Raw genomic sequence first — 15,486 nt, forward strand, 5'->3', positions numbered from 1 at the left:
AAAATTAAGTCAAAAGGAGGATTGGTAAAAGGGTGGAAAGAAAAAGAGATTACTCTCAATATAAAATCCTTTATTGACTAACGAAAAAATAACAACAATGTGTATGTATATGCATGATGTACAAACAAATCAGCAATACAAATCATCATGATCCGTAGAACAATGACGCATGTGGTTTTCTTTAACTTTACATGAGCAGATAATTTTTTTTGACCTGTCATAACTTGGCAAGTACAAAAGTATATCCTTTGACGCTTGGGTTATATATATATATAAATATAACCTAAGCGTCTATAAAAAAGCCTTTATAAAAACCTTTTCAAGATCAAATATAAGAGAAAGTCAATGTCGTATTTTTCGCTCTACGATCACAATGATGAGAAATAAGAAATGTCTTTCTCAAGTCACCATCAATTAAAGCATACCCGAAAATTATATCATTGTTTTAGGAATCTAAGTCAGGATCTTTTTTCAGTTTCAGATCGAGTTGAACATTACAATAAATAATATAAAATAAGTTTTTAATTAAGTAGATCTTTTTGGTAAAGGTATTTTTTTATATTTCTAATAACATTTTAATACATTGTACACTTAAAAACATTTAAATTTATTTTTATAAAATTAAAATGCCACCAAGCCACATTTTGTGGCTTCTTGGTGGAGATTTAAATTAATACTAACTATTTACATATATTAATATTCTTGTACTAAAAGTATTTCCAATTTTACAGATAGATATGTGCACGAAGTATAATTTTCATACAGTACCTGAAAAAATGATAAATTCATAGAGATAAAGTATTTGTTGATTGACAAAATATGAAAGTAAATTCATAGCAAATTTTAAATACTTTTATGTTAACTATTACTGAGCGAGTCAAATCAACATCATAAGGCAGCCTGTGAAGTACGTAATATACTTCTTCTTTCTTTTCCACATCCGCTCCTAATTGGAGCATGTGGACATCACCAGTAAAATACATTTGGAGTCTATTTTTACATACGACATATGTATTATGTTATGCATTGTTGAGGCTTGGATGTAGAGTTCCATTTTGCCTCGCCTTTTCAATATTCTCATAATATTGAGAAAAGTCGACGTAAGCCTCTATTCTTCGATTTGGATAAAGAACCGAATTCGGGTCAGTTTTGGATGAACTATCAGAAAAATTGGATTCTTGAGTAAATTGAGAAGTAATTGTAGACATGTAATTATCACCACTGTTGATTGGAAAATTCTCTTTGCTTCCGCGACTAGAATTAGAAAACATACTGTTATGTTCTGAACTTCCATTAGTGTAAGAATCGTATTCAGATTCATCGTTGATGGAACTGTGAGAGAGACTTTGAATTATAGGATTGAATCTAACAGTCGCATTGTTTGGTGATTTTCCAGTGTGCTCGGGAGATGTGGAATTCAAATTTTTATCATTTGGAACAGACAATAAAATGCCATCGCCTTGCATCGGTTGTAAATTACTTTCGTTAGGGACAGTTAGGGAATTTTGATTAGAATCGAAAGGAGATTTAGATTTATTTTGAAGTAGATTATTCACTTTTGCTCCAAAACCGTGTCGCGCGAGTAGTGGTGAACGATGTGTCGGTGCATTGGGCAATTGGAAGTTGAAATTTCTTATAAGAAGTGTATTGCGATTGTTTCTCCGTGGATTGGTGGACGATTGTGAACAGTATTCGGTGTAGATGCTAATAGTTTGATCGACAACAGCTTGACAAACCGCCTTGAGGGATGCTTGTGTCCTGAACTGTTCCACTATCATTTGGGCAAATCTTTTGTTGACTTGTGTTGTGTCTGTTGATTCCTGTAGCCTTTTGTATAATCCGTCACTGACTAATACAAGAAATCTGAAAAAATAAGAAAATTGTTAGAAAAATAATAATGCGTACTGATACAAAATTTATACGCGTCTATGAATTATCCATTTCTTCATTGATGGAAGATTATACAATATTTAGTCATCATCATCATCAGCCTTCACTCGTCCAGTGTTGAACATAGACCTCCCTTCCCGACATCCACAGCTCTGTCCATCGCCAGTCTATGCCATTGATGCCCTGCCCCCCTCTTAATAACGTCAGACCATCTTGCTTGTGGCCTGCCTGGATTTCTGTAGCTGGTTCTTGATTGGTCCATCTATCATATGCAGTTTTAATAGTATGGCCAACCTAGTTCCACTTCAGCGAAGATGTTTTATACGCTCCATTTGTAACCCTAGGTTTTTCTTTAGAGAATTCCATTAATTCCGTTTTCTGTCCCGCAAACTAATGTTCGACATCCTTCTCACCATTGCTCGTTGCGTTATATGAAGTTTTTGCTTCGTGCATTTTGTAAAAGTGGGAGGATGCACATGTCTAATATTTTTTTCTTTAAATGGTTTGCTAAACATTTGGACCTAAGAATATGGGACAGCTTTCCAAAGGCAGCCCTTCTTCTGCGCTCTGTCACCGCCTCTTGGTATGAAACTACAAACCTGCATGACTCATCCAATAAGATGGGTCCGTGTACTTCAGGGAGAGCGATGACGGGCTCGCTGGCGGCACTCCTCATGTCTGGGAAGGCACGGTAAAGGCCTTTCACCAGGTAGTTACCGATGCACCGAGTGCTGGACTGATTCCCCAGGTTTTCGGCTAGGTAGAATAACACCACTTAATAAATTTTTCAAATATTTTTAAAAGAATGAGAAATATTAACAACAATTAATTCCTATGGATAAAAAAAATAATAATAAACACCGACTATTAAACTGATAATAAATCGAGAAAGTTCCAATATTTTTTTATTTTTATAAAAAAATTATGTATTTGCATTTTTATGATTTACCCAAATATTTCAATTTTGATGGCCATTTTCAATGAGTTGTAAATAACTCACTATCAGAAAATGGGAATCTATTTGTGGTAGAGTAGGATTCGAATCTCCGACCTCTGATCCGTGAGTCTTCTAGTATCGCTACTAGCCAAATATTGCTAGTTAGTATATAATTCGAGGAATGGTAAAAAATATTTTTAGTTATTTTCTAGTAGGTGAAATACTTAACCAATAAAAGTCAATAAGCCCTGTAAAAGCCTAAACTTCCATATTACCTTTTCGAAGTTCCCCATCTCTGTTGATATAACTATCAATACAAAAATTGATAACTTGTAGTAATCAACTAGAATCGTTACAATATTACACAAGGCATGGATTTCTGCGATGTATTGTTCTAAAATAAATCTTCTCTCACCTTCTCTGAGTCTAGTGACATCTAGACCAAGTTGAGTTAGCCGGAGTAATTCATCTTCATTGGAGAGACTGTGGTCTACAGAAAGCTGGACAACTCTTAAAACATAATTGTCATCTGTTTTGCAAAGCAAAGCTCTGCTGTTACCTGAAACATAAAAGAAATAATGAAAAAGGTGGTATGTAAAAATAGAGATAACTCAAACGTAAACAATGAAACATTACATTCTACAAAGGAAGATAGTCATGTCAAGTACCAACATTTCAGTACGTAAGCCATAGTAAGAATTTTGAAAGAACGGTCGTCTGACAGTTCTAATCTAGTTCTTCTCGAAATGTCGATTTTAATTTTGTTGATTGCCTTTTCATTATAAAAAATGGAACAGCTTAAGTGACATATTTTTAGTACGCAGAGTTACCTCTATGTTTGGTAAATTGTTCCAGTCTCAAACCACTCTGCTGGAGGGGAAGTTTTTCTTGAGTCTTGGAGTAGAAGGTCTATTGCTAATCACCTAATAATAGCCATATTATTGAATAAAATTAAAGCTAAAATAACAAACTAGGACTTAAGGGTAATAAATACTGACCAACATTGGCGACATAAAGTTTTCCAGAGTGAATAAGTGCCACAACAGATGTGGCTCCAACAGAGAGACGTTCGTCAATTTTCTTCAGTCGCTCAAGAATATCCCCATAGTTTTGTGATAGCTAAATGTGGAAAAATGTACAGAAGTAAGTTGGGTTTGATTGTTAACACATAAATATAACTAGTACAAATTAAAAAAAATAAAAAATTGTGTTCTGACGATTTACCTAAATATTTCCATTTTGTAGCGATTTACAAATAACCGTGCCAGTAAATGAGAACCAGGTTGCGGTACAGCGGGGTTCAGATCCGCGAGTCAGTGACACTACTATGGAACAGAGGCGGTACTAAATTTCTAGTAAGACTACAATATACCCCAATACCACTGGACTTTTATAATCAATATTGATTACCTACTACTTGCATTTTTGATCATCTGAAACTCGACCGTAACATTTATTCAAATAAAGATGTTTTTTCTTGCAGTTTTTTGAAGATAGACTGACGATTTAATATATTTATTTTGCGTGCGCTGCAAAAAACTGTCTTTTGGACAGGGGAATATGGTTGCTTTTACATTATTATATTAATGATTTTCATTCAACCCGCCACATTGTGAACACGTGGAGTGAATTTTAGTAATAATTTTTCCCGACATGCAGGTTTCTTGTTTGCCTCGAGGCGGAGCCTCACTTGCTTCACCTGCAAAATCGCCGCTGCTACGAGATTACAACCCACTCAGATTAAAACATCTATTTAGAAAAACTATTTGATCCATGTCCTGGCAGATGAAGAATTCAGTTCTGTGATAAATAGAATCTGAAACCTGGAAGAGTGTTTTTGACTCAATGGTTACTCTCAGGTAAAAATTGTGAAAAATGAAATCGAGCGGAGGTAGGTCAGTTTCTTAGTGAAGTGATCGGCACATTCACCTACCATGCTTGAGGTCCCGGATTCGATTCCCGGGAGGTCAGCAAGAAATATTGAATTGATAAACGGATTTCCACTACAATATTTTATTGTTTTTGAACCAGCATCTGAAGCGTCACATTAGTTTCACATAACAAATAATAGAGATACTATGTAATTGGTGTACCAATGCAGTGCCCTATGCACAATTGGGTGTGGATAGGGTAAGATGATGATGGTATAGAAAAACATTATAAGAAAACCAAATATTATACAGAGAATGTTATATATCGTGGGATAATCCACAATTCCTCTTTCTTCTCTAACTCATATAGTGTCCATGCCACTCGACTGTGGAATCATCTCCCATCCACCATCAAAGATGTTACTACAGTATCTTTGGTTAAATCACGTCTGAAGAAACATCTCCTTTCTCTTCTTTAATCTCCTTCTTTCTTCTTTCCTCTTTCCTCTTTCCTCTTTTTCCTTTTTCCCATTGAGTAATAGTATTGATTTAAGGTAATTTATATACAAATACATTTATTTATATTTTTATATATCATCAACTTTTTAAAAATTTATTTTCTATTGAATATGTTTTAACTTGAATAATAAATTTTTATTTTTTATTTTATTGGTTGGTTGGAAGAAATTGCCATTTGGCAATAAGCCCGCCAATGTACAATTCAAATTATGTACAAAAAGTTAAATAAAAAATTACTACAACTTCAAAATCAGCATTTATGAGTTACCCACTAAAAACACATTTTTTTATGTTCCTCCATGAATGAGACAAATTAGCAAGTCGTTCAAAAATCATAATATGATGATTTGAACGAACTTCGGATTGTATGTTTTCTAGTATGTATCTTTGTTGAATTACCTTATAAAATAATATAAAATAAATCTTGCCGTCAGTCTGAGGCAAAATAATTCTGATTATTGGGATATGGTTTAATTACCTTATCAGTACTGATTCCATCGGGTAGCTCAAATTGTAAACTTGTTCGTTCAGCAACTAATTCATCTATGGATTCAATGTACGCCTTCTCCACAGAAAGAAATGCATTCCTAAAGTCAGGAAGTAAAATATGAACACTTATTTTGTTTTACATCACAATACCTAACACTGTTGGAATTCTCTAATCATGTACTAAAGTAAAACACAACTTATTTATTTATTTATATATATATATACGCCCAATGGGCATTTTAAAGGACATATGTATACATGGAAAATGATTATAAAAGAAAGTAAAAAGACACAATGGTATATAGTTGACTTGGTGGGAGTGGAAGCGGAAGAGATGTGTATATAATTGAATTTGATTCAGTGATTTTATGAAGAAAGACAACTTGTTATCAAAGAAAACAAGACCGGTATGTTTGTTGGCAGACCTAAGAATTTTGGGCACAGGGAAATGAAAACCATAGTTGGTTCTATGGTTATCGGTATGAAAAAGTAAGTTTTGTCTGAGGTTTCTAGTTGGGATATTTAATTTTATTGAGTTCAGTAGTTCAGGCGCATCAAAGAGTGAGTTGAGAATTTTAAACAGGACTAGAAGGTCATATTTATTTCGACGGTCTTGAAGAGAAGATATATTTAAGCTAGTTTCTAATTCAACAATGTTTTGAGCATGTCCAAATGTTTGCTGACTGGCTGGATTTTCTCCCTAGGGAGTTGTTCATATTTAAATTTGTTGGAACAGAGGGAAAAGGTTCAGCCGGATGAATCTCATCTACATGATAAAGGTTTCAGCTCTTTTGCTTCACAAAAGTCAACAGATGGAAGAGTTGAGGAAGTGTAGATGTTCAAACATGGGCAGAATGGTCAATGTTACACAGTGTGTAAAGTGGCCACTTAAACCAGTCAATGACAGGTCATAAGCCCTGTAAATGCCTAGACTCCCATATTCCCTTCTCAAAAATATTTTTCCTCTCTGTTGCAACAAATTTAAATGGTTTCTAACTCATCATACGTATATTGGTCTCTGGATAAGTCCAACCTCCAGTCTATCTTTCTTAAAAATCAATGTTGAACTGATTCAATATTTTTGATGTGAACATCATAATATCATTATCCGGATGATTGAATGCCAAATGTTATCTGGATATTATGCAGAAATCAGGATAGTTGGATTGACCAATAAATTAAGACAATGTTATGAAAGAAAACGCACAATTTACTCTAAGAACACCTTATTGCTTTTGAAATAATATCGCGAATTGGAATCACATTAAAAACATACTTAAACATGTCCAGCAAAGTTTAGCAGCCTTTTTTATTTGTTATTATAACATCTCCTTTATTTTTTATTTCCTGATAACGATCCGGATATTTGGAAATCCGGATTACTGGAGTTCGAATAAACGAAGTTCTATTGTATTATAGAGTAGCTTTAGTTCAATACTTCAAACCTTTGTATACTAAAGCTCGTATCTATGTAGACCTAGTTAATGCAACTAAACTCAAGTCAACTCAACCACCGTAAATAAGAATCTAAATCAAATATAACATATATTTTTTCATAAGTACTATGGTATTAGTATTTAATCATACAAATATAGATATTACAAAAACGTTTCCTTAACTTGATGAGGCCAAGAGCCTTGTGTTGAGTTGGGATACAACATAATGGAAAGTGGAAGCATTTATATTATTAAAGAATACCGAAAATAAACATTATTACCTAAACATAAATTTTAATAAACATCTGGACAGCACACGTCTCCTGTAATGGTTTCTTCCCTTAGACAAAATCCAAACTGAATCCACTTCTCCTGAAAATGGCTTTCGTTTTGGAGAACTTGATTAATACTTAGAATTTAAAATATGTATTTACCGTAAAACTTCCTTTATTTCTTCATCAGTTAATCTATTGTTGAGCTGACCCAAGAGTATTTCAGCAGCCATTCTCTGAAGAACGAAGTGAGCTGTTTCCGTTCCATTGTGGGCATCAAATATTCCATAAAGACAACTAGAAAGGAGAACATCATTATTGTGATGCTTAAAGGCATAAAACATTTCATATTATATAGTAAATGGAAACCTTACGTATCATCTTCCAGTTGACAATAAAAACATCTAAAATCATTAGATTCCTCTGCCTGCGATTCTTTGAATGGTTGACAAAAAGCAACACCAGTAGATTGACATTTAGGTAAATCATCCGTCCAGGATTTACTAGGCATTGCAAGTCAACGTCGTTTGCTTACAATACAAATTGAAGATACAATTTTTAAATAATTCAGATTACAATTTACAATAACAGATAATATTCGACAGATGAGATAGGTGAATTTATCAGCTGCTTTAGTGTTACAATACTACAAATGAGATTACTCGTTAGAAAAAGCATACTTTTTAAAAACATCAATCTTGTGTATTACTGGTTATTTCGAATTTAAAAAACCGAAAAACATAAAAAAATAATTTAAAAAATATTCTTCTAACATTTACTCTCATAAAATCATGAAATACCTACATAAATTTATATAATGCACGATTTTTTCTGCAAAAGTAAAATAAATATTTGATGATAGCAATTCTTTACTTCAAAATGTTAAAACCCGACTATAGTAATTCTGTTTCAAATATAGCCTTTGCGTTGCTTAGTTTTAAGAAGGTATTGGCTCAACTTACACAAATACTTGTAAATACTAAAAAGTATACTCTAGTCACTGCCAACCTGAGTCACCCTTGTCTATGACAAACAAATTTTGACAATGGCCGGAATAAAAGGTGTTATATTTTATTACTATCCCAAGATCATTTTATTATTATTTTGCGCAATAATTGTAAATTCGAAAGAACCAATTAAAATTTAGAAAACTGTTTCATTTTTTTCTCAACTTTTAAATATTTTTATCAATATTTTATGAAAACTGTGTTGAATATATTTTTTATTATTCCAATGATTTCTTCATATTTTGACTGTTTCATGTTGTTAAAAATGTGTTTAATGATAAATTTTATTTTTCATGTGGCTGCCCAATGATGTTATCAGCGTAAGTCTTAAAATATAAATGATATTTTTTAACTGTCACTTCACTTTTTATATTTATATTATGAACCATTTTGATATTGCCTCATAAAAATTGATCGTAGTACAATAACATGACTTAATTTTAGCCCATTTACTTTTAATAACACTTCCATTTGCCCAATATTACGACTTTAAATGAGAAAATATATTATGTGCACTTTCTACATTCTTTATGCATGATATATTTCTGGTTCAACACAGGTCTGAAGTAGGCATAGATATTCTACTGATTTAACGTATTTTGTTATTGTATTTTTTCAGTCTGGTGTCCTTGGCATTTGCTGGCTCCATTGGAATGACTCTGGTCATTTTAGCCTGTGCTCTTCCTCAGTATAAGTAAGTATATTAACTATTTATCATATTCAAATTGGAAAATAAATTTTTATGTTCTTATGATTAATAATAGAAATAAAAGAAGAGTGATACTTTAATCCACAAATTTGTGATCACTGGTCTTTTAATGCCCTGGGTGACATAAGATGTTTTTCTGTCATAAGCCCTGTAAATGCCTAGACTTCCATATTCCCCCAAAATTGTTTTTCCTTTATGTTGCAACAAATTTAGATCCTAATGACTCCCTGGGGAGGAAATCCAGCCTGTCCTCAACCATTTGGACATATTCTAAACATTGTTGATCTAAACATTACTAGGTTTAATCATCATTATCATCATCATTTCCTTTCCGCACCTAATGGCGCATAGGGCACTGTATGGGTACACCAATCATAGCGTTCCTTGATCATTGTTGTTTCATGAAGGTAAGATGGTCAGTCTTACGCTTCAGGTACCAGTCCAAGGACTATGACATATTCTAGTGTGAAAACGCCCTTTTAAATCAATATTTTATGTCAACAATGTCGGGAATCGAACCCGAGACCTCTTGCGTGGTGAGCAAACGCGCTGACCATTACGCCACGAGGCCGACAAGGTTTAAATGTGATTTTTCTCAATCCTAGGTGATCTGTGATGTAATTCACAACTGTAATTGGGTCTCCAGGCCTGATGTTGTGCAAAAAAATAAATTAAATGAAATGAAACAATTAAATTAAAGTTAGGGCTATTTGCACAAAAAAGAAAATAAGTTTAATAATCCTTATGTTTTTGGCAAAATAGATTCCATTAAAATAATTACATAAAGTACCCATTTCAATATATATACAAAAGATATACTTCTGTTTTAAAATGTAACCTTTTTTATATACATTTGCTCAGAAAAATGTGCATTCTATAAAAGATATTATTATTAATAAGTTTCTACACTTTTTGTTATTTTTAAAGTTTAAACCACTTATGTTTAGTCACCTCTTCGACAGTAAGGTAGTAACCTCAACACCGGTTGATTATAAACAAAAAAGCGTAAATGTAATACTACACGGTGAAAAACATTTTTGATATTGATATTAGAATAACTTTCTAGGTTATGGTGGCCGTTCTTCGTAGTGTTATTTTACTTCCTCGCCCCCCTGCCCACGCTGTTCGCCCGCCGGTACAACAATGAATCCTCAGGTTCCAGTTCTGCCCTCGAGTTTGCGATCTTCTTAACTATGGGAATCGTGATCAGCTCATTTGCTCTGCCCATTGTTCTCGCACGAGCCCCATTTACGGAAGCCGTAGTAAGTTGTAATAGCAATTACTTTAATAATTTTTCCCGAAATAATTATGTATGTTTATTAACCCTCCCTCCCCGGTGATGTGTAGCTAGTACACATTGCGTCTAATAACTATAATAGCTTTATAAATATAATAAATATTGGGTTTAGATTTTCAGTATTCCCTCATTACACATTTACGTATCAACTGAAATAATTTGTTATTAAATAATAAGTACTTATTAGGCACAAAAAAAGCATTTTATCGGAAATCAGGGATAAATTACAAATATCATCAAAAGTATACTCACAGTATAACAATAACACTTGGCGTTACACGTCCACTACATGTCCAGTCACGTAGTCCGGTACTAGTTACTTAGTAGCTTTCGTGAAATTGGCGCGAGTGCACGTTTTGCCCGAGTCGTTAGCGATACCCAATGGTTTTTTCATGTTTTCAGCAGTTAGATTTGAAATATTATCATCTTTGAATTAAATTATGGTCAATTAAAGCCATTCCCTATAAATATTCCATTCTTCCCTTTTTAAATATCTTATTTATATGTGTAGTGACTACACGGCACCGTAATGCGCGGGTGTTTTTAGGACAGTAAGGGAAAGGTTAATATTTTGTAATTAATATCTTCTACAAAAATGTAAACAATGTTACACAATTTTTCAAAAAAACAAATTGTTTTTGTTGTTTCAGTTTTTTTATATTTTTATATCATTCCTCCAAATACAGCACATTGTGGGGTAATTACTACAATTAGGCAACTTCAAAACCAAGATTTTTGAAGTAACTGCTAAAACATATCTTTTTATCTTCCTCCATGAATGCTACAAATAGACAAGTAGTGCATTTAAATCATGATAATATTATTTAAATGCACTACTTGTCTATTTGTAGCATTCATGGAAGACAATACAAAAATGAGTTTTTTGCGGTTAACTAAAAAATGCTGATTTTGAAGTTACGTAGTTGTAGTAAATACCTCGCAATATTATAGTTAAACAGTATAACAAATTACACGAGGGGACCAAGAGAAACACTAATATCTTTGAAAATTCTAAGGCTTTTTAAAAGCGTGTGTGTTCTGACGTTAAAGAACCAAATGGCACTGGCACATCTTGTGACAAAGATCAACAGAAGTTTTTCCATCCTTGTTATTTCTTATTTCTTAAGTTTTGACTTTTTGTTTTGTCTTCAACGCATTTAAAAATGAATAAATTTTCCAGGCCCATTTATTTAAAGAATAAATCCTGACTTTCCTTTTTCTTTTTAAAACTGCCTCTGCACATTTTCTATCCCACCTTGGGGCTGGAGGGAGTTTGCTTCCATTTTTATTTTTATTTATAGGAACATGTTTGTCTGCTGCTTTTTTTTTTTTTAAAGAAATATTTGCGTTTTTATGATTTACCCAAATATATAATTTTGAGGGCCATTTTCAACGAGTTGTAAATAACTCACTATTAGATAATGGGAATCAAGTTGGGGTAGAGTAGGATTCGAACCACAGACCTTTAGTCTGTGTGTCCGAGACTCTAGCCACAGGACCACAACCCGATTCAAAATGCTTTGCTTTGATAATGCATGATGATATAATATTTTATAGCATTTTACTATGTTTTCTTTCGTTGGAGTGGGCAGCTCGTTCACTTGAGTTCAATGTCATCAAAAAAATCCCTCCACTTAACTTTTAATAATTTTTACGATACATAAAAACAACCGTCACCAATGTTCCAGTTAAATTTTGTTTTGTATGTGTCCTTTTGTAAAAAAAATAGAAGTACCGTCAAATTCATGAAGTACAACAAAATGAAATAAATTATGAAATTGTTTTTGGGCTTTGCAACTATTCATAATTTTTTTAAACAGCGATTGTTTGATTTCAGATCCATTGGGGCGCGTGTTACCTCACCCTGGCTGGTAATGTGGTGGTATATCTCACAATGTTGGGCTTCTTCATGACATTCGACCAGGACGACAACGACTACAGCAATTGGTGAAAGGACTTACTTCATTTGGACTTTGTAAATAAATTACGTCTACATTTGATAAAGCTGCCACTGTTCCACGAGTCGAAATACCAAAGTCGAAAGAATTTTAAGTATCGTGCATTTCAAATTGCCTTAACCGCATCAGAACATGAGAATGAACTGTTTTTAGTAAGAATCAAGCTGATGCGAAACAGAGAATCTTTTATATTAGTATATTGGGTAATAGAATTCTTAGATACCAAACATGTTGTAGTTGATAATGAATTAAGCCGTTTTTTACCAAATCTGCAAACTTCAAATTTGATTTTTAAAAATTATTTTTAATTAACGCTTCATTTACTTTGTTTTAAATTGAAAGTGTCCATATTGCATGTGGCTATGTTAGATTTTTATGTAAAGTTTAAACAAGACATATTTGAGGCTGTTTGTGAATTGTTTTTCATTCCAATAAACCCGTATATTTAATTTTAAATGTTCGCAAAGTGAACTTTAAAATATTCCTCGTATTTTTAAAAAACTTTGTTACTTTTTCAGATCTGCCAAATTTTATAGTACGCAACAAGAACATTAGCCAATCTGTAATATAAGATCTTTTAAGAATAATAATTTATATGTAATACAAAACATTATTTATAAAACATACTTTGTCGTTATACCTAAATTATCATTAATCAATCCTATTTGCCATTATGTTACTAAGTTTCTATTAATAACCCATGTTTGAATTGAAAATTCTACTTTATAAGCATTCAGTGATTATTTGATAAACATTTATATAGCTTAATAAAATCGGTATTGATTTATTTATCAATATTTTTCTTCCAAAAATCTGGATTTATTTAATATCCTAACTGTCATATAAATAGTACGTTTGTCAATTACTTACATGTTTTCATTACTTTCATTCCATAATTTGGTTGTGCATGATGAAAAACCTTCACTCTCTGTTGTGGTTTATCAATGTAACAAAAAACATTAGGCTTAACTTAAACCATAATAATTAAGCAATATGATTTTCTATGCTGTAAGTTTTTTCAATATAGCTTTTGTCAATTGTAAAAATAATAAAAAAACAACTGCATACTACTAACAACCCTTATTTGATTGTCATTATACCTCTGAATCTACTTAATGGGTTTTGTTGTCATATAATTATAATATTCTTTATAAAGTTTTTCTCCTATCCTGTTTGCTGAAAAAACTCTCAATAATAGGGTATTTTCACAGTTAGGAATAACGTCAAAAATACAATATAAATTCAAAGCGGATTTTTACAATTCTAATGATATAAATATCATTGTATTCAAAACGCGTTTCCATTTATAATTTTCGGGTTTGAAAATGAGCATATACAAAACGGCTCGCAGTTGGCATCTCGTCGTTTTGACGTCACACTTTATGACCACTGATTGCGCTTCTAAAAAACATTGCGTGCAAGTTTGACGCTAAAATGTGATTCATGCCGTTTTCCCACAAGGCGCGAAATGTTTCGTGTTCATGTAATTCAAAATATGCGTACTTTAAACCCTTGTTTAAAATTTATCTGACGTCGCACGAAAAAAATATTGATACGGTACCATAAATTTTTTTTGCTTATTTAAAAATAAGAATAATTTTAAAAAACTTGGAACTACCCTATTGTCATATGAGAGAGTAAATAAGTTGAATGAAATAAAATTAAATGTACATTAAAAAATCATGATTTATTGCCATTACCAAATTTTATAGAGTAATGCATATTTATCTTTCTGACAACTTTTAAAGTCTTCGAATAAATTTATGAAACTACATTACGCTCGTATTATAGTATAAGATAAATGTAAGGTGTCACAAGATGACATAATCTACATTTTTATAATTTCAGAGAGACAAAAATTCTATTTATAATGTTTCTTCCACTATAACAGATAAGAAAGCATAAATCATCATCATAATACCCTCCGCACCCGGTCATGCGTAGGGAATTTGGTACACCAAATGCGGTGTATCTCGATCGTCTTGTACGTGAAGGAAAGGTGATCAGTCTTACGTTTAGGGTGCTAGTCCACGCAGCGCCAGATCTAAGTCGCTTATTGAAAAGGGACGGGAATATACATGTTAGTAAATTAATACGAGAATATCATTCCCTCCTCCCTCGTCTGGTTCTTATGCCAACTGAACCTATGGTAGGTCCAGCTCCGAGTCCCGGGACAGTAAAATACTGCAGTGTAAAAACACCTTTTAAACTAACATTCATGTCAATCTTGCCTCGAATCGAATTCAGGACCTCGAGCAGTCAGATTGCATTCTGGTTCTATTTCATACACAGAACCGTTCTTTATTTAACCAGGAGACGAAAAACAAAGCACAATCACATAGTTGAAAGTTAATTAATTCCCCAAACATGTATTTTTGTTTTATGACTATCAGAATTCGAATTCTCAAAGTAGATTTTTTAGGATAGTGACAATCGTTTTTTTAATATAAGTTTTTGAGTATGTTTATCTATTTTCTCAAATAAGCTGCACTTGAATAAGATTTGCAACTTGGAACTGAAAATATTTTAACTTATTTAGTCTTATGTCATATTTTAATTTTAACGCGTAATATTTAACTTTTTTGCTTTTAATAATATGATATATTTAGCGTTCTAAAAACTCTTTTTTATTGATAAGTTGTACGTTATAAGTTGATGAAAAAGTCAGTTAGTATAAAATGTCCACTATAGTTTTGTTTTGTAAGAATTAATTTGGAAAAATAGTATTTTTTTGTAATGAAGTACAAGAGTGAATGAAGCGAGTGTGTAAAAACTTTACAAATAAATATATTATGTTAAAGTGCCGAATTTGTTTTATTTATGGAATTAAAATAAAACGCCCATTGTGAAAAAATATTGCAAGATAAAACGAGTCTCAAAAAACTGGTAGTAACAGGGACAGACGAAGGTAAGCGAAGGAGAGGAGTCTCCTACAAAATTAACTGATTAATAAAAAGGAACTAACGAGGACCTCATTAACCGTTTCAGCCCGGGTGTTCATTCAAACATACACGAAATTTGAGATTTATTTACTCATATACCTCCCAAAGTTAAAAAGCGGCGAGTTAATTTTTTAACTACTGGTATCCCTGATTATACAT

At 32.5% G+C, this 15,486-nt stretch overlaps 2 protein-coding genes across 3 annotated transcripts; one reads left to right on the plus strand and one right to left on the minus strand.

Moving 5' to 3' along the window:
* Positions 1–56: 56 nt before the first annotated feature.
* On the minus strand, positions 57–8,064 carry LOC148278096 (TGF-beta-activated kinase 1 and MAP3K7-binding protein 1-like). Its single transcript, XM_088231897.1, has 7 exons — positions 7,789–8,064; positions 7,577–7,711; positions 5,696–5,804; positions 3,826–3,946; positions 3,243–3,386; positions 2,490–2,646; positions 57–1,863 (listed from the first exon to the last, which is right to left on the minus strand). Exons 1-7 carry the CDS (start codon positions 7,923–7,925, stop codon positions 1,020–1,022), a joined length of 1,647 nt encoding a protein of 548 aa, XP_088088023.1. The 5' UTR covers positions 7,926–8,064; the 3' UTR covers positions 57–1,019.
* A 283-nt stretch (positions 8,065–8,347) lies between these two features.
* Positions 8,348–15,189, plus strand: LOC148278097 (leptin receptor gene-related protein). 2 transcript variants are annotated; one of them, XM_088231893.1, is made up of 4 exons: positions 8,348–8,475; positions 9,041–9,115; positions 10,197–10,392; positions 12,265–15,189. In XM_088231893.1, the coding sequence occupies exons 2-4, from the start codon at positions 9,075–9,077 to the stop codon at positions 12,376–12,378; spliced, it is 351 nt and encodes a 116-aa protein (XP_088088019.1). In that variant the 5' UTR covers positions 8,348–8,475; positions 9,041–9,074; the 3' UTR covers positions 12,379–15,189. The 2 variants fall into 2 exon arrangements, with proteins under 2 accessions (XP_088088019.1, XP_088088018.1); XM_088231892.1 differs by having other exon boundaries at positions 8,442–8,741; positions 12,265–13,462.
* The last annotated feature ends 297 nt before the right edge of the window (positions 15,190–15,486 follow it).

The sequence above is a fragment of the Micrasema longulum genome, unplaced genomic scaffold, assembly GCF_059751315.1.
Source record: "Micrasema longulum isolate JH-2025_06_02 unplaced genomic scaffold, ASM5975131v1 h1tg000929l, whole genome shotgun sequence".
Lineage (NCBI taxonomy): Eukaryota > Metazoa > Arthropoda > Insecta > Trichoptera > Brachycentridae > Micrasema > Micrasema longulum.